This window comes from Cydia pomonella, chromosome 15 (genome assembly GCF_033807575.1).
Source record: "Cydia pomonella isolate Wapato2018A chromosome 15, ilCydPomo1, whole genome shotgun sequence".
Taxonomy (NCBI): Eukaryota; Metazoa; Arthropoda; class Insecta; order Lepidoptera; family Tortricidae; genus Cydia; species Cydia pomonella.
The window spans coordinates 13,514,819-13,541,872 of NC_084717.1; the positions used below are offsets into that span (position 1 = coordinate 13,514,819).

At 36.4% G+C, this 27,054-nt stretch overlaps 1 protein-coding gene and 1 long non-coding RNA gene across 4 annotated transcripts; one reads left to right on the forward strand and one right to left on the reverse strand.

Annotated features, from left to right (window-relative positions):
- Nucleotides 1-750: 750 nt before the first annotated feature.
- Nucleotides 751-1,772, reverse strand: LOC133525919 (uncharacterized). The gene is made up of 2 exons (XR_009800648.1): nt 1,659-1,772; nt 751-887 (listed from the first exon to the last, which is right to left on the reverse strand). It is a non-coding gene; the product is annotated as an uncharacterized LOC133525919 (long non-coding RNA).
- A 434-nt stretch (nt 1,773-2,206) lies between these two features.
- Nucleotides 2,207-26,749, forward strand: LOC133525915 (protein regulator of cytokinesis 1-like). 3 transcript variants are annotated; one of them, XM_061862334.1, is made up of 14 exons: nt 2,207-2,378; nt 2,542-2,741; nt 2,984-3,104; nt 3,818-4,047; nt 4,654-4,802; nt 4,953-5,120; nt 5,486-5,658; nt 5,889-6,036; nt 10,350-10,478; nt 12,176-12,303; nt 18,053-18,160; nt 21,445-21,589; nt 24,001-24,141; nt 26,044-26,749. In XM_061862334.1, the coding sequence occupies exons 1-14, from the start codon at nt 2,344-2,346 to the stop codon at nt 26,428-26,430; spliced, it is 2,262 nt and encodes a 753-aa protein (XP_061718318.1). In that variant the 5' UTR covers nt 2,207-2,343; the 3' UTR covers nt 26,431-26,749. The 3 variants fall into 3 exon arrangements, with proteins under 3 accessions (XP_061718318.1, XP_061718319.1, XP_061718320.1); XM_061862335.1 differs by having other exon boundaries at nt 24,034-24,141; XM_061862336.1 differs by lacking the exon at nt 24,001-24,141.
- The last annotated feature ends 305 nt before the right edge of the window (nt 26,750-27,054 follow it).

Below are 27,054 nucleotides of genomic sequence, written 5' to 3' on the forward strand. Positions count from 1 at the left end.
GACTTCCATACTACCGAGTGGAATCCGTTTGTTTCGCAAATCCTTACCAAAATGTACGACAAAGAACTGTCAAAGAACCATAGTACCAACATAAGCAATTTAAATAGTGTAGTACGCTACACGCTTGCGTTTCTTATCGATATCGATAAAATGGGAAGGGTTGAAATATACACTCTTGTCTACAAATTTTGTACTCGAAATCAAGTTAGGATCGAGTCCACATTTAAGTTGTATGTTATATAGTAGATAGTTCTATGAGTGGACTAATACGTGGTCGAGCTTAATGTGGACCTGATTTTTTTTTAGAACACCTTGTTGTTCTTCACCACTAGGAAGGATCAAAGTAGTACTTTTCTTTCCTACTAGGAGGGATCACTTTTTTTTCCTTTTTTTGCATACTTCTTAGGTTAAATTATTTAATTTAATTACCATTAATTAAATTTATTTATTTTTTATTTGTACCATAATAATTTCCCCATAGGTGATGTAAAAAGCAGTACGTAAATTTATCACGTGGCAGCAAAAATATTTCCACCTTAGGGTGGTATTCCACCTATCCAATTTCTTGGTCCAATGTCATTGCGGCTCACTCTGTTATTAAGCAAAATGTGAGACGCAATACACATTGGAGAAAGAAATTGCATAGGTGGAATACCACCCTTAGGCGTTAACACTTGAATCCCTCACTACGCTAGGATTCTATTTTAGAATACCTCGTTACACTCAGAATGTAATTATAAAATCCTTCACTATTTTTTTCTTATTTTTTTTTATTAAAAGCACTATTTTCAAAATGATCTGCAGATACATGTTTCAATAAATGTAACTTTTCTATGGGAAGATGTATCAGGTCTTCGTTCCCAACAAATTTGACCAACTGCCTGCATCTGAAAACATACAGCCTTGGTTATGTACAGTTTATATTCCAAGTGTTTGCTAATGAGATGATCAACTATTATTTAGCGGTAATATGCATATATAAATCATGTTTTTTTTGGCATCCAACTATCAACAACCCTTTATCAATGCTCTTACTTTTTATGTATTTAAGTATATGTCTGTTAATCATGAGAACCGGTCTGGCCTACTAGGCAGTAACCCTGCCTATGAAGCCGATGGTCCCAAGTTCAAATCCTGGTACGGACATTTATTTATGTGATGACCATGCGTATTTGTTCCTGACTCATGTGCGTTTTCTATGTATTTATATGTATATATCGTTGTCTAAGTACCCACAACACATGTCTTATTGAGCTTCCTATGGGATTAAGTCAATTTGTGTAATAATGTCGAATAATATTTTTTATTGATCACAAAAAGAGAGATTAATTTACTTACATTTCAGATTAATATATTAAATAATTACTAGATTAAAAAAAAAATATGTTAAATAATGACCATTAATGCATAGATGATAGATAATTTTCCACTGAAAATCTTCGACGAATTAATTTTGTGTCATATTGCATGCAAGTTCTCAGGAAATTTCACATATTTTATTTAATTACTTACACTGATATACAAATAAACATACAATTATCGATAGTTTTAGTACATCCCTAGTTCACAACTAAAAATAATAGAAAATATCAAATTTTCGATGTGTTTAAAGCCTGCTGCACCAAAATAAGGTCAAAAGTATCTAAAGCAATACGTACCGGTCTTTATCCAAGGGAAATTTCGCCATAAAATCCCTTTTTTCGTGATTTTCTCGAGTGGCTCGCTTGCCACATATTTCACACTTAGTAAACCTTTTTCTCGGTGGCATTGTAACAAACTCGTTCTTTACTCTGATTACGGTTCACTATTTTCGATATTTTCACTAAATAATAAAGAAATTGCACGAAATACCCGAACAAAACATTGAAGCCTTCATAACAAACAAAACAATTAGGCTGACAGTTGACTTGATGTAAACTTGACAGAATAAATAGCACTGACGTTTTATTTTTCTTCGTTGGCAAAGATTTGCGAAACAAGTTCCATACAAAACTTATTTTGTTCCTAGTTGCGTCAGCCTGTATTAAACTCTCACATAATCTATGGTTTTACGTGTTTCCGAACGAAGCGCGTTGATGCTAACCAATCACAGCACGGATCAAACGGTTTCATTTTGTAACGATTGTATTTCAAATAACCACAAGCAAACGTTCGTCATTTCACTAATTTCATTCGTCCTTTGGTAAATCAGTGTTTCAATGTTATGTGCGTTTTAATATAATACGACAATAATTTTGGTAAAATAAATCTATATACATTGTTATTTCTTGTAATCTATAAAATTTGTGCTGTGGTGTATACGTAAAGACGGATGATAGTTTATTATTAATATAAGGCTGCACGATGATTGCATTAACGGACGACGTATATAAATTATTGTAAGTATTTTACCGCATAATACATAAAATAACACGTTACGTTAATTAAATACCATGGCTTGTTGGTATGATTTGTTACAGTGCACCTAATGTTACTTGGGCAGTTGCTTTTGGTAAATCGTGCCTAAACTTAACACTAGTTTTTAAACTTTCATATATGCAGTGATGGCGTCACAGAGGAAGTATCCCGAAACGTCCGTCACCTAATGCAGGAGCTATGGCTGAACTGGTCCCACGTCGGCGTAGAATACGACGTGAAGGTCAACAACATATACAAACTGGTGCAGATTGAGAAAGATCTCCACAGTGATGTGTTGGATGAGACTAAACAGAAACTTAAGACCATGCAACAGCAAGTTGAAGGTAAATAATTGTTCTAGTAGTCCTATTTTTTTGAACCTTGGGTGGCTTTAAATATTTAAAAGCTTGTAAGTTATAAGCGGACACTGATAATCTTATATCTACTTAGCTTGTATTACAAGTTATAAGCTTTTAGGAAGCTTTCTTCGTTGAGTTTCTATTTTGATCAGTATGACTAAAGTTTTTAATCTTATAATTGTCAATACTGTTGGTATAATAGAATATAACATTATTTATGGTTATAGAATTAAAAGAAGAGACCAAGAAGTTGAGTCAATACCTGTCTGTAGACATCAGTATTATAGAGCACAAAGAGGACATGATGCTGTTTGAGTATAAGAAAGAGCTAGAAGATCAGATAATGGGGTAAGTAAACATGAAAGTTTGATGTAGGAATATTTGTTTAACTAGAGATATTTTCTTCTCTTCTTCAGTTGGTCTCTCAATACTGAGGGTTGTGACATCATGTCCTTCTGTTGAAGACCAGGTTGTCAACTATATCCGAGGACCAAAGTTGAAACACACATATAACATACATACATACATACATATTTCGGACACCTCTCATGTTGCTCCCCAGATAGCCTCGAAAGAGTAATAATGATGGGTAAAGTTGAAGGCACAAGACCTCGGGGCTGCCCTACTAGATGGTGTGCTATAATTTCTGCACCTATGCAATTAAAACTGCATGAGACATATTTTATAGGGCCTTTTTTATTAGTAAGGTTGGTCTACTATTTCTTGTTGATATTATGTTCCATCAACCAGGGGACAATATTAGCACAGTGTATTAGAACTGTTGCACCACATTCTATCAACATACTTAGTAGATGGTCCTAAGTGGCTATGTAACTACAACAAAAATTCTTGTTTTGTTAATTTTAATACCATAAACCCTAGGTTTTAAGAGTGACCCAGGGGAACATGACCATGCAGCGAGAGTGACAAGAAAAAATTTATTAATTCAATAGTAAAAATTAACTACTTGCTATACATACAAAGGCAGGGAAAAACTATAATACTTTGAAAACATCTATGTGTATACTTAGCTCACCATATTGACTAAAATGATGTCACAGGTATAGAGAACAAATGGAGCAGAGGCGTACTGAAATCAACCGCCTACTAGAATGGCAGCATGATTTAACTGAAAAACTCGGAGTCACCTTCCATGAGCTGCAAGACATTCCGCTCCCACCTCAAGATGAGTTGGACAAGTTGAGGAACCATCTTGAAGTGCTGCAGTCAGAGAGAGACAAGCGATCTGAGATATTCCTGAACACACAGATTGAAATTAAGAACATCATGGGTATGATTTTTTACTCTTGCTTTTACTGATAAGCTATAGCTGGATTAAAGGTATGTTTAAAATTTGTAACAAAAATTTTTTGTAACGAAATGTTTATTACAGATATGGTGCTTGTCATTGATAGTTAGGTTTGACTTTTTTCTTAGAAGTCATTAGTTAGAAAACAATTTAGCCTTGTTAGATCCAGGCCTGTTTCTATGCTTTTGTACTAGGAGCTTTCTTTATGTAAGAGTGCAAAACTCAAATTTAATTTGTACTTGTATACCGGGACTTACGCTATATAACTTATTTTAACAGATATCATTCTAGAATAGAGTTTTTGGAGAAAAACAAACTCCAACTTTTGACAATAGTCTGGCTCTGGCTAGTCAATAAAAAGACCAAAATTTATTAACAATATAAACCTCATTATAAAATGTGTTTGTGTGCCAGGGACATAATGATAGTGATAGTAATTAATTATGTTGTCCCTGTCACATGATGTTAATATAACATTTTATAACGGTCAATGTGGGAGCATAAATCATGGTCATAGCCAGACTTTTTGGACTTCTGCTTTGCATTCAATTATACCCTTTGAAATATCAAAATGTTTTCCATTTACAGAGAAACTCCAAATCAGACCACAGAGCAAGTTCGAGCATGTGGTGGTCAGCTCCCTGTCTGTGGACTTCAAGGTGACAGATCTGAACATGGACCGTCTGGCCAAGCTGCTGCAAGACTTGCAGGAGAAGTATGACCAGACCAATAACCGGGTGGGTTGCTGTTTGGGATATTTTTTACAATGTTACAGTAAATGATTACATTAGTCATCATAAGCAAAAAACTCAAATTGAACAACTTTCTTATATATAATTACTTTTGAACCGTTTCTGGAGTTACGTTATTTTCTTACTGTCCCTTAGGTATTAGAACTGCGCGAGCGTCTGGCCAGACTGTGGGAGTGTTTGGATGAAGACCATATGTACAGAGACAACTTCCTCAAGGCGCACACTGGCTGCTATCCAGCCACTGAAGCTGCCATCAAGGAGGAAATCCAGCGCTGTGAGCAGATTAAGAGGCAGAAGATACAGGTAGTTAAGCATCATCATCATCATGCGTAAGATATCCAGTGGCTGCTTATCATAGGCCTCTCACAAGGATCCCCCAACTATGGGTCGTGACCTGGCCTCGTAACAGTTCCCTATGATTTTAACCAGATCCTTGGAATACCTTGTTGGGCGTTTTCTTTAGTTGCAAGCTCATGTTTATAGTCGCCACTCCTGAATCTTTGTTGGTCCTGAATGCCCCGCCTGTCTGGTCTGAGAAATTAAATACAGAAATTAATTTCATGTAACCCCTTTCTTTATTACTATTCATTTATTATAGAGTAGCTTCAAAAACCTAAGGAAGATATTGTCAAGTTTTGGCCTTCTTATGATCATATTTTCTTACCCAGGTCTTCGTAGCGAACATGCGCACAAAGATCAAGCTCATGTGGGACAAAATAATGTACTCAAGCGAGCAGCGAAAAGAGTTCGTCCACTATTACCAGGACATCTTTACTGAAGACACCCTCACACTACATGAAATGTATCTGGATAAGATTACTAACTACTACAATGAGCACAAGTAAGTTTCCTGCTATTACTGCGTTGTTCAGTTATGACATCGCGTCATCGGACACGAAGTATTAGAAAGCGTAAATTTTACTTCCTACGAGCCTATCACCTATCAGTATTTCTTGGTGACATTAATACTACAAAACCGTTATTGTTGTGTAGGAGAGTTTGCGTCCTAGAGTAAAATATAGTATTGATTTCCATATAATGGAGAACATGGTATGATTGTTTTGTTGGCAGGCACATTTTCGAGTTGGTGGTGACGCGCAGGAACCTGTGGCTGAAGCAGGCCGAGCTGGACGCGCGCGCCTCCGAGCCGGGCCGCTACCACAACCGCGGCGGGAACCTGCTCCGGGAGGAGAAGGAGAGGAAAGCTATTGAAATGAATGTAAGTCACAGTACAAACCTTGCCTGAGCCTGCTTAACTATTTTCTTTAGTAGAAAAAAAGGCATAAAATTAAAAACCTCTATATGTTATCCTATCAACCTTCCGTGCCTACATTTTTAAATTTTTCGCCTTTTTAGTAACAAAAATGGTTGGATAACAACAGTAAAATTACCACTCATACTACTATTCAGAGATGAAAAGGATAATATGTAATAAATTGCATTGTGTAGTCTCGTTTCGGCCATTTCAATAATAATTAAAAAAATATACTTTTTTTTTCAACTAAAGATATCTGTTATTAAAGCTTAGTTCATATAGAATTGGCACGTAATTAGCAATGTTTAAAAAATAATTATTCCATGGCGGAAAAAAAATTGACAGTTACAGTTCAATCACCAACCTTCAAAGTATTCATGGTGAAAATATGATTGTTCTAGCTTCATGCATTTTAAAGTTTTCGACCATGAAAATTGAAAACAGGAGATTGATCGTGCACAAATACTTCGAAAATTCTTATCGATCCCGGACAAAGACCGCTAAGTCGCTTAAGATGCTAAAAGCTAGTATTTGTAGGGTTATAAAACGTTACAAGGAGATTCTATCAGCCGACAGGAAAATACAAACTAATCGGAGGTTTGGGACAAATAACAAGATTTTTGGAAAAAAGTCCCAAGGTCACTCAAACAAAATTCAGAATGGTCTAATTACGATTTATCCCAAAAATTCAAAGAAACTTTTAGAAAGATAAAGATGATTCACCTCAGAGGTGGCTATAAGAGCTATCGAGCAATAAAATAGCCAAATCGGACTGTTAAACAGATCCGACAAGCTAAAACACTAGCTCGACTATTGTACGACCCAGTATTGACAAAATTCGAAGGTTGCTTGTTGTTGGACGGTAAGACGTATGTAAAACTCGATTTTAATCAACTACTCGAAAAATATAAGTTCGTGAAACTTGACAAGTTCGCAAAATAGTTATTTGTACAACAAGAGAGCAAAGTTTGATATTTCTTCGAGTGCTTGTTTTGAGTCCCGTGCAAGCGAAAGATTATATAATCTTGAGCGTAGTAAGAGACTCAAAAGCGCACGAGATGTAAATAACTTTGATCTCGTGTAGTACACAAAAATTTTCACGTCAGTCAGCCATCAAATAATACAACCTGAAAAAATGTAACCCAGACGGACGGATCACTATTTCACTCATGTTTTCTGAAGGTATTCTTACAATTAACTATAATTACCGCAATAAAACAAAACGTAAGAAATTTCAATAAAATAATACGAAAATAATGAATTAACGAACATCAATTGACAGTTCAATCGACAACTTTTTTTTGGAAAAAAAAAAACTTTGCAAGATCCGGTCCGAATTGCGGATACTACTATTTGTCAACTATAGTAGAGATCGTTAAAAGTAGTTAAGTAGAATTATTTACTGCGTAACAATTGCGTAAAGGGTTTAGCAAGCTAAGCTAAGAAGATTGGCCCCCGCAAGGGATTTGGTTGTAATTTGAGGTGCAGTAGTGGCAGGTCCTAAGAACACTGTATGCGTAATATCAGCCTTCGATCTTCTTTTGTTTCAGACTTATCCACGAAAATATCAAAAAATCAAGGTAATTTTTAAACTGTTATTGCAGCTAAACCAAGCAAGCGAGAGCAACCAAATAAATTCAGAATTAAGGAGCATAAAATGGGGTTCATAATGCATATTTTTACAGACATTCATTTCCTTGAACTTGGTGAAAAAAATAATGTTATTTTTTTCTGCTCCATTTTTTTGCCACTTCTCGCGGAGACACAACTATCAAAAAAAATTACTTGATAAGCCACAATTGTTAACTACGTGTCCGTTTAAAAACATTTTGAAAAATCATGGTGCGTCATGTCAAAAAAAAAACAATTACGAAGATAATATGTTTACTATATCATATTATATCAATAGAGTAGTACCAACTACCTAGTGGCAAATGTGTCTGTGGTATAACTTCCTCTTTCGTTCATTATGAAATAATTAATTGACACATTTTCTAGCTATTTCTTATGCAATTTTAATAATGTCTGTAAGAAGGTGTAAATGATGTAATATATGTTTACGCAAAACAAATGGAACTAAAAAAGTGATAAAGAACGCTGCAAAAATTGATTGCTTTAGGTATTATTTAATTTTTTTTAAATTTATGCAAATAAGAAACGAAGTGGGTACATAAAGTATTGGATGTAAAGTCATTGACAAAAACATTTTACAGTACATATGGGGCTACTTTATAGCACTAGTGCGAGAAGTAGCATATTACGTTACTGTGTCGAACATTTAAAGGGGCATATGTACTGTAAAACGTTGTACGATACATGTGCGAATAGGTAATTCGCAACTCGTGTAGATTTAAAACACTCCCTTCGGTCGTGTTTTAATTTATCGCCACTCGTTTCGAATTTCCTATTTTTCGCACTTGTATCGTAATGTACTATTTTATTACCATTCCATATTAACAAATAACTCGGAACAGCAAACAGAACAATACAATTAAGAAATAGCTAGAAAATGTGTAGTTGTAAATGTATGACATATGTACGTCATTATTGATCAATGACTATTAATTATTTCATAATGAACGAAAGAGGATGTTATACTACAGACTCATTTGCCACTAGGTAGTAGGTACTACTCTATTGATATAATATGATGTAGTAAACTTATGTTCGTAATTGTTTTTTTTTTTTAATATGACGCACCATGATTTTTCAAAATATTTTTAAATGGATACGTAGTTAACAAATTTGGCTTATCACGTAATTTTTTTGATAGTTGTGTCTCCGCGAAAAGTGGCAAAAAAATGGAGCAGAAAAAAATTACATTATTTTTTTCATCCAAGTTCAAGGAAATGAATGTCTGTAAAAATATGCATTATGAACCCCATTTTATGCTCCTTAATTCTGAATTTATTTGGTTGCTCTCGCTTGCTTGGTTTAGCTGCAATAACAGTTAAAAAATTACCTTGATTTTTTTACATTTTCGTGGATAAGTCTGAAACAAAAGAAGATCGAAGGCTGATATTACGCATACAGTGTTCTTAGGACCTGCCACTACTGCACCTCAAATTACAACCAAATCCCTTGCGGGGGCCAATCTTCTTAGCTTAGCTTGCTAGACCCTTTGTATAAGTTCATTGTTTTGATTGTATAATAAAATACGTAAAATATGGTGTTTTTATTAAATTTTAAACTTTTATTTCATTAATTAATTATTACGAATGAAGACTCGTAGGGTATTTTGGAACGATGCGGTCTGACTTATTTCGGGGGTCTATTATAAACCGTCAATATACCGTTGAATTACGTATGCACTTTTTTGTCTCTTTCTTTTTGCTAATGACGTGAAAGGGATAAAGACAATAGAATCCAAATATTTCGAACTTGTATTAGGCCCCGCACGTTGAAATGACATTCGAATCTAAAGGTCACTTGAATGTTATTTTGTCTCACTCGGTGAGCAAAATGCGATTTTGCTCACTGTTTTTAAGCAGCAAATTACCCTTGTTCGAGCTGCTGACGTGAAAAAACATATGATATGGCAAGGAATTTATAATTGCGGCTGTAAGACGAAAAGTTTTATAACATAGTCAACAATGAAGTCGGACCTTTATATTAAAAAGTGCTTAGAGAAATGACTATTGTCATTTATTAGAACCCATAACGGTCCTGTGAAATTTTGGCCAGATTTAGCCAGCTGCCACTACTCAAAAAAAGTTTTGGCATGGTATGCTTATAATCAGGCCAATTATATACCCCGCGAGATGAATTCTTCGAATTGTCCCCAATTTCAATCTATCAAAAACTACTGGGCAATCATGAAAAAAAAATTAAATAAGACTAGTCAAATTGTCCAGGGCAACAATTCATTGCGATCTACAAGAAATCACCACGCCAAAAATATCGACAAGTGTTGTGCAGAAAATGACGTGGGTCCATTATGAAAACAGTTCGTAATTATTTACATAACAGAGATTTTTTTTTAATTTTTACATATTTGGAAGCTAAATATATTAATATTTAAAATTCACCATTCATAACTTTATTTTATTTACTTAAAAAAATTACAATCTTCTAGTGCGTACCAATTCTATATAAATTCTATATTTAGAGGCGTTTCAATCGTCGACTGCGAGCGTCAGACTTTAATAGGGTTATGGTTTAATGTCCTCAATAGGTCTTAGTATATTTAGGTTACTTCGCAATGTGATGAAATAAACGAGAAGTTGTGACTTGTCTACGACGTTTTACCGGTAAAATACCACTATCTTCTATTTTAGCTCCCGAAAATTGAGGCCCAAATTCGCGAAGTAGTAACAGAGTACGAGGCGAAATCCGGCAATACCTTCACCGTGGACGGAGTACCTCTACTGCAGCTTATCGAGGACGAAAAGGAGTCGAGGAAAGCTGTAAGTAACTTGAGCATATTATAATAGTTTTTTTTTCTTTTTGAAAATTAGGAAAATGTTTTTTGATCCAAAATATGTTCATGTAAAGATTTTTTTAGAGGTTTCACTGTAAATATAACGCTTATCGTCTTAATATTTTCCGAATTAGAAATACTACAGTAAATTTAGAAAAGGTTTTGAGATTCAGGCATATTTTCCTGATTAGGCGGGTCCAGACAGAGCGAGCATACGCGCGAGGCAATTGGGTACTTTACACATGTTGAATATTATAACAAAATTTAGTTAAATGGATAAAAAATGAGCCATCCATTATAAAAAAGTGGAATTTAAAAAATTATATTGAGATTATAAAAAATACAAGGCTCCAAAGAAAAAAAAAATTTTTTTTGTCTTTCAAAAATAGAAAACAAAATGGTACCATTCGATTCCTTACATTTTATTGAAAAATAAATTGTATGACAACTATACACGTAAACGCAATGTTTCAGGGTCAAAATGGCAATTTCTTTGATCTTCCATACATTTAGGACAGACTTATATGATGTGACGTCACATCACCTTATCATTTTGTTAGAGGCGTTTCAATCGTCGACTGCGAGCGTCAGACTTTAACTCTCATTTCTGACCTTTGTGTTGCTTAAATGCCATGAGTCCTATATAGACATTTGATCCTCAGGAAAATCAAGATCGTTTGACATTATTTACAAAAAACAGTCAAGTAGCCAATTTCCTCACGCACAAACGGGGCAGTATAGACCTGCCTCGGCCGAGGCGGTGCGCGCGTTTGCGCCTGCGCCGGTAACCTCCTCCCAACCCATCCCCAATATGCCCAGCTCTTGAACTGCTGAACCACAGAACGGCGCCAAGTAAATTAAGGGTGATCATAGGCAATGAAAATGCAGATGTACTTGCCAGAGCTGGATTTGTAAGTAACCATATAGGTCTGGAACCTATTGTGGGGCTCTTACAGGGAACCATTATAATGGCTATCAAAGATCACACTAAGACAGTCGCTGGTGGGTCTAAAGCACTCAAAGCTCTTTATACAAGGAGTACTCCGGTTGGAGCAAAAATCTACGGATAGTTAGCAAGAGACAACTCCAAATTATAACAGGGGTGTTTACGGGCCATTACCCAGCAGTTTTGGCCATGATGGGATACTATGACAACACCGATTGTCCGATTGTGTGGCGAAGAAGAAAAGATAGTAACACACCTAATGTCTGAATGTCACGCCTTTACCAGACAAAGAATGAAAGACTTTGGAGCAGGCTATCTGGAACCAAAGGAATTCAAAAGGCTACCCATAAGCTCCATCATCCGGAACATGGATATGGTCAAAAAAGCTCTTGAGTAGCAGACGGATCTTTCCTAAGGGGGAAGCTACACAAAAGATCCCTATGGGTCGAAGTGTATCCGCAGGGGCCCCCGAAAATCATAAGATTAGATAAATTAAAGGCGACCATGTTTCCGTTTGCCGGCCATCTTCCAGGTCAGGTCCACTTTAGATAGGTGGGAGTCAGAATTCCTGAGGATACGCCTAATCCAATGCCATTTGCGCGTTTGGATCTCCTTGTGTACGGGTGCTTGTCCGGTTATGCTCCATAAGTTATTTAAGTATACGCTCGCTCTCAGTATTATTCTAAACGTTATTGTAACGAAAAAGTAATAAATAACAAATGTGAATAAATCCCCAGGAGCGGCACAACAAGCTGTCGGCCCGCAAGCAGGCGCTGACGCCCACCACGCCGCTGCTGCGCTCGCTGGCCACGTCGCCGCTCGGCAAGCGCAACCGCACCGCCGCGCTCACCGCCGACAGGCACAGGTACAAACATTACCATTCACACACTCCCTACATTTAAATCCCTAGAAAAAAGCAGGTTGTCCATCTCACCCATCTGATAGAAAATAGCATCGCTCAATACCAGAATACAAAAGCGGCGCCAGAGAAACTTATGATTCCGACTTAGAGCAATTCCTAGCTGAGCAACTTCAAATCTCGAATTTTTGAAGCTATGTTTCTGTCGCGCTGCGATGGGCGGGAGCGGGAGCTATCTAAGTGTGTCTGTCGACGCAAGTTGTTTTTGGTGTTATCACATAATATTGTTTTTTATTTTTATATTATACTGTATCTATTTATATTTAGTTTTTATCTAAATGGTAATTTAGGTAAAAACTGCAAAAAAGAATGATGTCCCTGCCAGGGATCGGAAACCGGTATTTTTTGTATGGGAACGAAAACGGGATTTTTTCGTTCTTTGTTAATTATTTCCTTTCTAATTGGGCAATCTAATAATACGAAGTCGTTATCTAAAAACACAACCGTGTCCTATATTTGGAGTATAAAATAAACCGAAATATATGTTTATTTCAAAGTTTTTCCAAAAAACCGGTTCCGATCCCTCCCTGCTTCGATCGTCGTCGTACAGTTAAGTGCAAAAATATGTATCGAAAGAATCGTCTCATAAATATGGTACTACGCTCTTATTACACTGGAATAAGATGCTATGGTACATATTTTTGAGTAAGATGTGTACACCCATATTTTTACACTTGACTGTACCTATCCGTGACAGTAAGTTGGGTGTGATCATGGTGTGTATTGTGAAATTTTGTAAGTAGGTATAAATATAGGGTTAAACTACAATCTATTTAACTTGTAGTACGATGGGGCTAAACTTGGGCCGCCTTATTGAAGAACGTATCGCAATGACAATCTGGGTAAAATTTTGGGATCAATTTGAAGAACTTGTGAAAAATAATAAAACAATCCAATCAAAACAGACCTAGGACTGCTGTAGACCGATATCCGATCTTGACCCTTCCAGGTAAAGATCGGAACGAAACAAAACATCCACGAATAATCTCCATTTTGAGGGTGTCACCGGCATCCGTAGCGACGATGGCGGCGCTAATCGCCGATGATGTGTGAATCGTTAAATAATAACCGTAGATTCGGCCTGAATTTTGGTTATCTTCAATATAGAACGGTTTCAGTTTTGTACCTGTGCTGTGTAAAGATAAGACATACTTTTTTTTAGAGTAACGAGTGTTTTACCATCAAGGGAGAACATCGGATGGTGAAAAAAAGTTGCTTCTAATGGAAAGAGAATAAGGTATCACAAAGAAATAGGTCCGGTGTCTACCCTTCTCCAATGTATATAAATTACATTACAGCCACCAATAATTACAAACTTAAAAGTTATCAACGAAAGTTTATTTTTCGTATTTTTGTATCCGATCTTGACCCTGATACAAAAATTGGTAAAATTGTGGCTCTCAAATTTTGATACCTATGTCATAAGGCAATTTGATAAGTAAACAATGTGCTAAGAAACCTCTTATTGTAAGGTTTACCCGAAGTAATAAAGTAAGAAAAACCACTAAAATAATAGATAGGTTTCGAAGTTTTGACAATTTAAGATCTCGTGAACTGTACAGGTTTAGTAAAAGTGTAAAGGTATTGTTTATTGAAAGGAATGTACTGGAAGATATTAAGTACTTAAGTAGGAGGGACAAAAATCAAAATAAAAAATAATCGTGCCCAGTCATTTTTAATGAAGGTCGCCAAACAAATAAGAATCAAACTTAGAAATCAAAAAGATTAAGTAGTTCTTTAAAAAGGTCAAGGTTTTTTTTATACTACGTCGGTGGCAAACAAGCATACGGCCCGCCTGACGGTAAGCAGTATCCGTAGCCTATGTACGCCTGCAACTCCAGAGGAGTTACATGTGCGGTGCCGACCCTAACCCCCTCCCACCCCTCGTTGAGCTCACTGAGAGCCCATCTTGAAGTATGGAAAATAAGTAAAATTGCGATTTTGTTGGTATAATTTTGCAATTATATATATATATATATAGTTGATATACAATCTTTTTTTATAAAATGTAAGGATCGTATGTAAAGAGTAAAGTAAATATATAGGAAAAGAGAGCCCTCTTGAAGCATTTTAAGGAAACTAATTTCGAAGCCCTATCTCTATTTTGTATCCTAAACTAGCTATGTATGTATGCGTGCACATCTACATATGCATCCGTATGTGTAGGTACTTTATTGCGAAAAATTGCACATTTGCTATCTATTTTACTCGATTTTGTTATACAATTCATCATCCCTATACAATATAAATACTCTTTATTGGCTCAGGACCGCTTCGGCCTCAGTTTCATTTCGTCAACTTCTTAAGTAGTTCTCAGTCGCATTTGGTCTACTGTTCCGATTCGCCAGCATTCCTATATCGTCACTTTCTTATCTCGCCCGCTTTCTTACGTGGGCCACTGTAGTAACTTGGTTATATTCCTAATTAGACTACAGTGCCGATTCGTCAACACTCCTAATTCGTCCATAGTGCTTACTCGTCAACATTCCTATTTAGACCACAGTGCCAACTCGTCAACTACATAGCATAGTAATAGTTAGGCTTGGGACTTTTGGATGCTCGCTATGGTTTTAGAATCGACGGAGTCGTCAAAGTCAGTCAAATATTTTTTTCGAAGTCAAAATGAAAGTGTGAAAATAAAACATAAAATAAAACACTTTGGTCGAAATAGGAACGTAGACAAAAATGGTATATTGACGATATCAGATATTGGACGAGTTGGCACTATGGTCAAAATAGGAATTTAGACAAAATGGGGTATTGACGATATAAGAAAGTGGACGAGTTAGGAAGGTTACGAATTAGGAATTGTAGGGTGACGACATAACACTGCGGACGATTTATGGAGATGACGAAATGAAATTGGGGCCGAAGCGTTCCTGAGCCTCTTTATTGCACACCTCAATAAAAGAAAACAATACAAAAGAAAACAGAAACATAAGCACAGGTAAACAACATGCGGTCTTATCGCTAAAAAGCGATTTCTTCCAGGCAACCTTTGGGTTGCGGAAATTAAAAAAATTAAATTGTCAGTAAGTAGGTGTACATACACATACAATATACAAACATACAAAATAGACAGCCAAAATCTCTTCCTTTTGATTTACCGTCGCGCTGGTAGTGGTACTGGATAAAAATAATGGTACGAAAGTGTGATCAAGAAAACAATAAATGTGATAATTAAGTAGGTCAGTAGGTAAATTGAAGAAAATTTAAAGTTTGACAATCACTGCTGTTTTTGAAATAGGTAAAGATCGGATTGTTTCCTCCGATCTTTACCTGGAAGGGTCAATATCGGATAGCGGTCTACAGCAGTGCTAGGTCTGTTAAAGTGTTAACACAATTACAAAAACAAACACAGTTTCATCACAATACGTAAAATAAATTACAGGTCGAAGATAGGATAGAAGAAAGAATTCGCGAAATTTACCTTGCTCTCTGTGATTGCGCATAGCACAAGCCCGACTCCCTGAGCGACGCGGGAACACTGGCAGTCGAGGCCAACATTTGGCTTTATTTTTTAATGTTGCCAACATTAAAAAATAAAGCCAAATTAGGGAGAAATGAATGTCCTACGTTCTTCACCCGCATCCGGTATTTACCCAACATACCTTAATCGTTGAACCGCCGCATTTCAAATTGGCTCTTATTTTGATATCGGCTAGCCGTAATGTAATACGGCGGATTGTACAATACGACTGCGATACTTATATGTATATAAATCCCCTTGTCAATGTAATTTCATTTTATTTGCTATCTAGTGGCAAACATCAATGTAGTTATCTTTTACTTGTGACGCACAAGTGTGAGTAATGTAAAATACTATATTTCTAAAAAAAAATGACTTGTTTATTGTGATTATACGTTGTAAAAGAAAATGTGATTATTAAATTATAATACGAAAGGTGGTCAAATCGCAAAATGCTGTCGTTTTATTTAAAATAATGAAATAATTAGACCAGTTCGGAAAGTACCGGGAAATCCCGGTTCTTTAAAACAGTACCGGTTCTGCAATCCCTAATAAGGATGTTATGCCCATCACTATTCCTTCTGTGTACGTATATTTAGAAACTGTCTCCGCCTCCAATTCGTGCGACAAGGACAACTGCAGCTCGGACCGAAATTCACACGCAATAAACTCAATAATCGAGGTTTCGCTCTCGACTGTTTCCTCCTCCAAAACGCAACCAATCATTATGAAATTTTGGAAATTGCAAGAGGAAGAAATAATCTATGCCGCTATGTTTTGATTTTTTGGATATTTGTTGTCATATTTGAATACTGTGCCTTTTTTTTACAGCCAATTCAATTGAGCCGTTTTTGCGATTTTCGAGGCGCTGTATTTTCTTCAAAATAAAATAATCCAAAAAAGCAAAACATAGCGGCACAGATATTGATGATATTGATCTTATTTGAAAAAATCATTGCTCTAGGTTAAAAATCCAGGGAGGAAATAGTCGAGAGCGTTTGTATGGAAAAATCACAACTAGGAATTCCTCTTACATACCCACTTTTTTCTTACCGAAATGTTGTTTTTTTTAGAATATATTGTATGCTATTCATGCATTATGTAAATAATGTGTATGATGATTGCTTGTATTTATCTATGTAAGTGAATTGTGATATTCTGTTGGAGGAATAAATTCTAATTTAAAGTATAATTTTATCCAAACGTTAATTTCTCTCTCATCAATTTTTTTCACTTGCACCGGTTTTAATATTCTTGATCACTTTTAAGGCAGTTTACTGATACAGTAATCAACTTATAAAACGAATAACGAATTAACTTATAATTAATTCGACTTTCAATTAATTATTGATTAAAGCACTCTATATTTATACTATTTTTATTAGCATTGAACGCTAACCAAATTTTGGTGGTAACTACTGGGAAAAAAAAATCTCACTAGTTACCACCAAACCAGTGGTAAAAGGTGGGAAAAAAATTCCCAGTAAGTTACCACTGGTAACAACTTGGTGGTAACTAGTAGGAATAACCCTACAGTTACATACACTATTTTATTTACACACATATTATAAACTTTCTATGATATATTCACTAACCCAAATTACAGCCAACGTTGGGACATCGTTGCTCTCTTGGCGGAACTCGCGGATATGTGGTGGCGTCACCGAAATATTTTTATCACTCATTTTACATGAAACTTGCTAAAGTTACTTTAAAAACAACAAAACATATTCATTTTAAACTTAAAACTAATTAAATAAACACGTCAAATGGCGGTAAATGAAAACTTTTTTGACGCATGTCACACATTCGTATATATATTTTTTTTTCAATTCAAAGACAAACTAGAGTCGGGGGCCTATTTCCGTATCATTTGATACAAACTAACATGCGCGATATGTCAAAATTGTATGCAATTGACATTTCGTTTCGAACAAAAAGGCATCTCGACTGATATTAGAATGGAGGTCAAATCGGATTGCTTTTTTTCAGCGATGTTCTAAATTTGAATGTCATAACCAAATCGATTTTGATATAGAGTTATGAAGCAATTACAACATTATCACAGATAAGAAATTTGTTGTAACAAAACAATTTATCGTAATGTTGGCCATTATTTACGGATTTTGAAGGCATCATAGAGGGTTTATGATATGTGTGTAGATAAACTTTATACCGAAGAGCAGAATAGACCATCTGACTACAAACAGTTCTGTCACCCCGTAGGCCGCCGTCCAAGCGCCAGCTGCTCACCGGCAGCGCCACCAAGGCCGTGTCGGCGCTCACTAATAATGTGTCTGCGTTGAAAAGATCCGCTATTTCTACTGTTAAGAGGTAACGTACATTTTTTTATTGCCATTTATCGTTTAATTACGTTTTGTTAATTATGTATGACATCCCATGTTGCATGAATAGTCTGTCTTGTGTATACTCACTTTTGAAAAAAGTGGCGATAAAATTTGTCAGCTATTTTGTTACACCAGCTGCTTACTCAAGCCACTTTATGGAATATATAAAGAAACTCAAGCATTTGTATCTTAGTGTAATACATTCAAACCTAATCTGTATAAGAGCACCTATTTATGTAGGGTAACCACGTTTCTTATATATTTATTTAATGTATTTGTTTATCCTTGCATCAGCGTCAATGGAATGGGTTATCAAAATTCTATTTTTTGAGAATGACGACAATTAAACTCCCAAATGTCACCATTGTAATAACGATTTTGACAAGCAATATTTAATTTAATTTATTATTATTAAATCCTTTATTTCAGGCAAAAACCCATAAAAGTGTTAGTATTACACAACATAACTTACAAGACTATTGTTAGTACATACAGAGATCACAAACACAGACATAACCGGATGAGCATAAAATAATAGAATGTCAATAACTTATCTCTACAGTAATTTAAATTGTCTATTAAACAATATAACATAACAATTACATTTAAAAGCATTAAATTAAATTAAATATTACTTGTCGAAATCGTTATTACAATGGTTAAATTTGGGAGTTTAATTACTTTTACAGTACATATGGGGCTACTTTATAGCACTAGTGCGAGAAGTAGCATATTATGTTACTGTGTCGAACATTTAAAGGGCCATATGTACTGTAAAACGTTGTACGATACATGTGCGAATAGGTAATTCGCAACTCGTGTCGATTTAAAACACTCCCTTCGGTCGTGTTTTAATTTATCGCAACTCGTTTCGAATTTCCTATTTTTCGCACTTGTATCGTAATGTACTATTAGAGTAAATTGTCTTATTACAAGGGGCCTCTACGTGTTGGCTTCGGCCCCACGCACGCCTTACAAATGCCCGGGACCCCATGGTCCCGAGAATTTGTAAGATACATACAAATAATAATAATACAAGAGTTATATTACGTACAAAAAAAAACAAAGGGTTAATAAAGTAAAAACATTTCATTTCATTTATTCGTTGCAACCATGGTATTACAGATGTTCTTAAAATAAAGAGAGTACAATCATGGACATAACAACATTTTTATGTCTACTTAATTCTAAGGTACTGTCCTATAAAATAAATCTGTAAACAATAATGACAAATAGAATAATAGGTAATTAAAATCAAATATTTACAGTATTACAATAATGAAAATCACGTATTGTCTATATAAGTAGTGTTATTATTATATCACTCTAACATTTATCATGCTCCATTTTTATTAAGTACATAATTATGATTATTATTATTTTTATTTACATACATGTACATGCATGTAATTCGTTCAAATATTTTTGTATTATATCATTTGTAGTATTTCTCATTCCTTGTTGCTAATTTCAGTTCGCTAACGGCCAATAAATGCACTCATAACGACGCGGCGCGAGGCAAGTCTTACTCTAAATTAGTAGCTATGTCAGTAAATTGCATTTTGTAATATCGTTGAAGGAATGAGTAATACTGTTAATGTTCAGCTAGGTAATAAGTAGTTGCTAATAGTGCATTATGATACAAGTGTGCTAAGTTGGTCATTACACACAAGGCGATATTGTGCGCGCGAGCTGCAAGCGAGCGCGCCATAAGAAAACCGGTGTGTGTAATGACCATAGCACACGCGTTTCATACGACGTTTTTCAACACACTTGCGAGGAAAAAACAAAACTTATAAATTAGTTTTTTTTTTTTCAAAACAGTAAAAGTTCAATTTTCAGAATAGTGGCTTACAGTTTTAACAATAAATGCACCAAAGCGTGCTGGGTTTGTAGGCACTTATTCGCCAGTTCATTGAAGTAAGCTACCAACACGTTTTCCAAGAAAGACTGGGCGTTTTTGCTGATTTTCCATTTCATAAAAGTTTCATATGCCGCCATTTATTTTAACCCGGTTTTGATGGCAAAAGGCTATCGTTCTCGGCTCTTGCCTCTATTAGTATTACTGGCAGCGTCGATTTTATGTGTTCTTCATTTTCAGTGCTTGAAAATGTCATTTTCGTCAATATATAAACTAAAAAAATTCAAAACTATTCCAATTTTATGACAAATACGGAAAATGGCTGACGCGTTTATTTTTTTTACGCACGATTCCAATGCGCGCGCAAGGCAAAGGCGCGAACGAAAGCGACAAACAGCCAATAAAAAAATGTAAAAAGCTAATATTTTCGTATTTGTATTCGACGGATGGCGATCGAATCGATAAAATGTTACGTTTATACATTAATGTAATTTACGAGATAATTTAATCTATAAATTATGTTTGGTGTGATAAAACCTCTTTGAACTAACATTTGAAACCTAATAATTGGTTAAAAAAAAAAAAGTATTACTCGACCAAATTAAGAACGCTCCGTTTCCATGCATATTATTAGCAATCAGTTACCTTCTTAACTCAGTCGGATAGTATAATTAAAAAGTACGAGTGTTATAGGGACCGTGCGCGTTGGAGGGTCTGCCATCTTATGGCCTGAATCGGAACCATAAACATGCACATGTACACGTCACGTGTTTTCTTGTGCATAGTAGGTTCTGCCATCTTGTGGGCTACATCAGAACAAAAAACATCACATTTACGCCTCGCGCCAAAAATCTGACGGCTCCTGTGCTGCCTCCTACAGTTCACGCACGCTCCCTATAATATACTGCAAAAGCACGCGTGTTTAATATCTAGGATTATGAGCCAAAAATCGGTGGTGCTAAAAACGTCGTTTTGAGCAAGTGTGTTGAAAATACGTATTTAATTCATTTTTATTGACGTGTAAGTAGTACCTATCTGTTAGTCTGCTAATGAATCCATTTTACTAGCTTCTATGCCTTGCGTGCGTACGTAGTGTACGCCGAAATGATTTCCAACAGACTACCATCGAAATGTTTTTATAATAGAATCATATAGATGCAAAGTCGGGAACATCTACTTTTTTAACCGTGCATGCTGTTGACTTTGCTTATATGATAAATTATTAATTAGACCCGATCATAGAGCAAAGAAATATCGTGTGTTTTTCAACTCTAATCCAATTCTGCCAGGTGTGTCTAAGCAACTCTTCCATAGAAAAGTGGCAGGAAATGACTATTTTTTAGCTTCCATATATATAGTGTGATTTGTTTGTCTATGCATGGCTATATTCACCCTTGATTGCGTTACAGGCGAGTCAGCGGCCGACTAGCCACGAAGGCCATCGTGGCGAAGGCGGAGAGCCACGGTGCCACCGTCAAGAGGAAGCTGGAATACGGAGCCGATGCCCCGAAGACGCCCAAAGTGAATGGCAGTATTCTTAAACATAAGCGCTCGGTAAGTCTACAACTCTACAACCGAAATCATTGACGCTATTTGTTTCGTTTTCGATCAAATAGTACATTACGATACAAGTGCGAAAAATAGGAAATTCGAAACGAGTGGCGATAAATTAAAACACGACCGAAGGGAGTGTTTTAAATCGACACGAGTTGCGAATTACCTATTCGCACATGTATCGTACAACGTTTTACAGTACATATGGCCCTTTAAATGTTCGACACAGTAACGTAATATGCTACTTCTCGCACTAGTGCTATAAAGTAGCCCCATATGTACTGTAAAGGTTATTTATTGACGCTCGTTAATAAAGCTTTACGGCTATAATTATGAGATTAAAATTCGCCGTTATCGAGAAACATCAATGTGGTCTGAAAACGTTACATTTAGCAAAATATTGTGTTAAATAATTCTGCAGTTTGTATTTTGATGGTGGTGCTGGTTTAGCATTGATTTATATTGACTACTAACATTGATACTGGTTTCTTTACTTTTTTCGTATTCGCTTTCACATCTCATTTTTTGGTGCAGAAAGTAGTTCAAGCATATCGATTCATTTTCTAATAAGTACAATGAGTATATAATGTACAGCAAACTGCAAAAAAGCATACCCACTATGGGAATGAATTCCATTTGTAAAGTGGGTATGTACTTTTGCAGCTGTGTGTACGTAACGTATTTACGTAATATAACCGTCAATCCAGCTGGTCAATGTAGATCTACTGTTAATGTTATGTGTTTACCTGCCTGCAAAATTTGTGCTTCGCCCGTTAACTTACGCATGTTTTAACAACACTGTTTCCGTTTTCTAACATTATTTTTGTTGATGTGTGTCCTTTGATGTTCTAATACGTAACCACTAATTTGTGTGAATTGTTTTTGACATTTTTACAAAACGTGCATGCGTCAAGTAAATACCTGAATTATGTGATTGCATTTTCTATCACGTGACGGGTTGGATCAAATGAAGATACGCCGGCTCGAAGCCTACACCTCTGAGAAAATTTAAATCCATCCTAAATTGTAGGAGGGTATCCTAGTACGGAACCGGCAAGAAACTCGGCGGGACACAACTTTTCAAAACATTACATGTTATAAATAATATGCATTAAATAATAAAATACAATTTAAATTAATACGGAATTAAAAGAACATAAAATAACATACAGTAGGTACTTTCTACACAACTAGGTAGATTGCTAATTCAGGACTTATCATTGCTAAACTAAACATCCCTATCCGTGATGTAATCGCTTCTTATATAGTATGCTGCGAAATGAGTTTTTGCTTAATTACAGTTTTGATTTTAGAGTCTGCATTTCGGTGACATTTTTTAGTATCTTGTTATAGAATTTTATACAATTTCCCAAGAATGACTTTCTTGTTTTAGCCAGTCTGTAAAATGTTACTTTAAGCTTTTTTCCTTACAAACATTGTGAGTTAAAATAATATATCAGAGAATATGTTTTTCCTTAAAGAATTCTCTTAGTGACTCACGCTACCCCAGGTTGTAAATTGATCTAATTGAACTTTTTTGCAAAATTAATATTGAATCAATATCAGCAGCTGATCCGCACAAAATAAGACTGTAAGTTTTTTTTTACTACGTCAGTGGCAAACAAACATACGGCCCGCCTGGTGGTAAGCAGTCTCCGTAACCTATGTACGCCTACAACTCCAGAGGAGTTACATGCGCGTTGCTGACCCTAATAACCCTCCCTCCCCTCGTTGAGCTCTGGCAGCCTTACTCACCGGCAGGAACACAACACTATGAGTAGGGACTAGTGTTATTTGGCTGCGGTTTTCTGTAAGATGGAGGTACTTCCCCAGTTGGGCTCTGCTCTAGATCTGGAATGACATCCGCTGTGCTGTGCCCTACCACACAAAGCGAGATGACATTCACAATGCCCATACCTCTCTTGTGGACGTAGTTTAAGGACGTACCCGGGTCCGGGTCCGGGTCGGGTAATTATACTGTTAAAGTAAGCAACGTAGACTAACCATGCTGTCTCTACATTGGTAAGCTGCGTTATTCTCCTTCCAGCAAACGCAGGGCAGTTCAACCTTTTATTTCAAGAGTATCATTGCCAACTCAATCGGTGTTCCTACAATTATTGAAAACCTTAAAATTCACTGACTAAAGGCGTGTAACTTTCCGATTTCAGACGAAACCTGGTCTTTGACATTAACCGTTACTCTTGTAAACGTAAAAGTCATCAAAACTATGCTAAGCTTATCACCCTTCCATACCATACATTACCGTCATACAGTCAATCAAACCAACCTAATATATTTATGGACACCGACATTAACCCTTAACCTAGTTAGGACGCTTTAACCACGATTTTGCACGGTCTCTCGCATCTCGTGAATGTTCATTAATCGTTCGGGTGGCGGGTTGTGGGCAGTGTAAGGATCTGACGAGGTTTGCCTCACCGCAGTCCGTCGGCAAGCGGCGCAGCGGCGGGCGCAGCGCGGCGTCGTCGGCCCCAGCGAATAAGAACCCGCTGATGGAGACCACACAGCTCACCACATACACTGATTTCAAGGTAAAATACATAAGAATCCTGAAAAAACTACAAAGTGTTTTTTATGTGCTAGGTACCCATTAGACGTGTGCGCCGATTGAAAAATGATCGGCGGCGGCGTGTTTTCGGCGTGACCTTGACTTTCAGGTTTCTTAAGAAAAATCATTAATTTGTTGTTTTTGTTGAAAATTTGGTCAATCCAGATTGCTGGTCAGTGAATTAGGTATAGTTCTGAATGGACTTAGTAAAATAGGCTTTGTTAATAAATATAGGATAAGTATAATAACTTTATTTCCCTAATAGTAACTGGCTTGCATTAAGGGGTTACTTGGTCCCAATGACTTTCGATCCGATCTGTAACTCTCCATATTCTCATGATTCTCATTAAAAATAACGTACTTTAACAAAACAGAACTATCCTTGAAATTGGTTAAACATGGTGGACTGTTATGGCTTCCTTTTAATGAGGATCCCATTACTGAGGAATGCGACCACATTTTTTTGTCTCCATTTCGTGCCATCATGGTCAAAAGTCGTGTGGAATGCGCGGTGCAGACTCCCGCAAGCCGACCTCTTCATAGCGTTCGACCACGTTTGCCATTCATTCGGCCTAAATTCATGTGTTTTTTACATCATGTGTTGGAAACCGCATAATGTGTCAAAAGAAATTAAGGGCTCACCCATGGCATGTAGTGAAGAGCTGAGTAGCGATATTGAGCTCTCTGAGAATGGAGGGGTTTGTGCTTTTAGCTATCCAAGGTATTAGCAGCAGTCCTCGTTAACACCACATTTCAAAGCGACAAACTTTGCCACTGTACACTTTTTGAGGCTCCACGTTTCGGCGCCATGCTGTAATATTGAAAAGACGAGTGCTCGTACCAAGTACACTTTAGTTGCACGTCGAATACATCTGTACTTCTAGATCTTGTCGAGGTTGGCCATAGAACTCTGAGCCATGTCAGTTCTGCGACGTATCTCAGCGGTGCAGCCACCGGCACTGGTTATTATCCCAAGATATACAAACTAGCTCGCTTTTTCGTAATGCCGAGTACGTCGGTAACTGGGAATATGTTTGCCCTGTCGACTACCACTACCATTACTTTGGTCTTGGAATGGGTTGTTCTTAAGACCTCCCTAGAACTTTCATCTTAAATTTTCTTCAGGAAAGCAGCGATATTCGATATATTTCTTGTTGTTATTCCCGGCAGGCTGGCGACAATAGTAGCATAGTTTGTTACAAGAACTTTTTGTAACAAGTCATATTAGCCTCAATGACCCAGGTGACTGTAACCATAGCAACAAGTGACAAGGAAATGTTGCTTCACCCATTTAGCGTAAGCGCGTTTCGCCCGATTGACAGTGAATCTCTGTCACCCTGTCTCTCTCTTTCTATTTCTCGACATTTTTGGCACACGACTTTTTTCAGGGTCTCGATAGTTTTCGCACATTAATGTTCTCAGATTTTTGCTGGACTCCACTACGTTTTAAGACGCAATCAAATAAGCTAGAATGATGGTCGCAACAATAGCTATCCATTTCAGTTCCACTTTGAGGTCCCATGGTACATAGACCCTGTGTTTTCGTTGATTAGTTAATTGTCAGTATTTCCATGACGGAGCATGCTGCTTTCCGGCAACGGAAGAACCCTGAGGTGGTCTGGCGGTGTAACGCTCAAAGATAGAGTCAGGAACGAGCAAAATTTTGCGGGCAAGCACCTTGAGATAACATTATTTTATATATTTATTTTGAGATATATCTTAGTCTGTTTTGCCAGCCAATGAGATAATATCACAAATTTACCCTGTTTTATATAGATACATAGGGATGCTATGGTATTATATCACTGGCTGAATGTACAGTCTTTGTTTACATTCCTTGAAATACCTTAAAGTTCAGATAGTAAAACCTGGTTTTGTCTTCCAGGAGGGCATTCATGAGAAGAAAATAAGCCGCAGCTCCATGGTACCGAAGCCCCCAGACTGCGTTATCCCCATGATTGTGGGCGACGCCTTCGAGGAGCACTCCCCCAACTATCAAAAAAAAAGTCCAACTAAATCGGCGCTCATGACGGAAAAAGAAAATAGACACGCTGTACCATTAACACCTAAGACTAAACTTATGTACACTCCTACGAGACTTACGAGATCAGCGTTAAAATTAACCAACGATGGCTTCGCTACTCCCCGCGCGCCGCTCAGCGCCGCCAAGCAGAACATGCACAGGACGAACTCTTACAACAACACCCCGACCAATATGTTACGATCCAAAACGCAGACAGGTCTAGTCAGAACTGCGAAGCCTTTTATTTAAATACTACCGTAATAATGGTATATTACCGATATACCTAAAGATTAAACACGTACAAAGTAACTGTGTATCTATTGAATAAGATGGTACTTGTCTTCATATGGAATTTTGCATGGAATAACTATGGAAATGGCGTCTGCACGTCATTATTATTGTAATGGGTTATCTATATGTAAGGCTATTATAATAATATAAGCCTTACATAGAGATAAAATATTGTGATTTTTTTTACTCTTACCTTCTGACTACTGTTTGATGTAAATATTTGAATCTCTTATTAATTTTAAAATAATTTAATATTAATATAATTTTGCGCGTTTAATTATGAGAAATTTAATTTGTTAATGAGTCCAATTAAGTTAGTTATATTTAATTTTATGTATATTTACTTTTGACTTTGAATTGTTTGTATTTTGGATTATAGATTAATGATTATACGTGGATATCATGTTCAATTATTTCAATATGTTTATGCCATTATGATCAGTTGCGATCAACTGGAATTGATCGATAATTTGAACTCTCGTTACAGTAAGAGCAGCTTTTTGTTAAGATGTTGCTTCCTCATGTTACAGTTGTAGCGTACTTAATATTATTCAGTATTCAATGTGCATAGGTCATACGTTT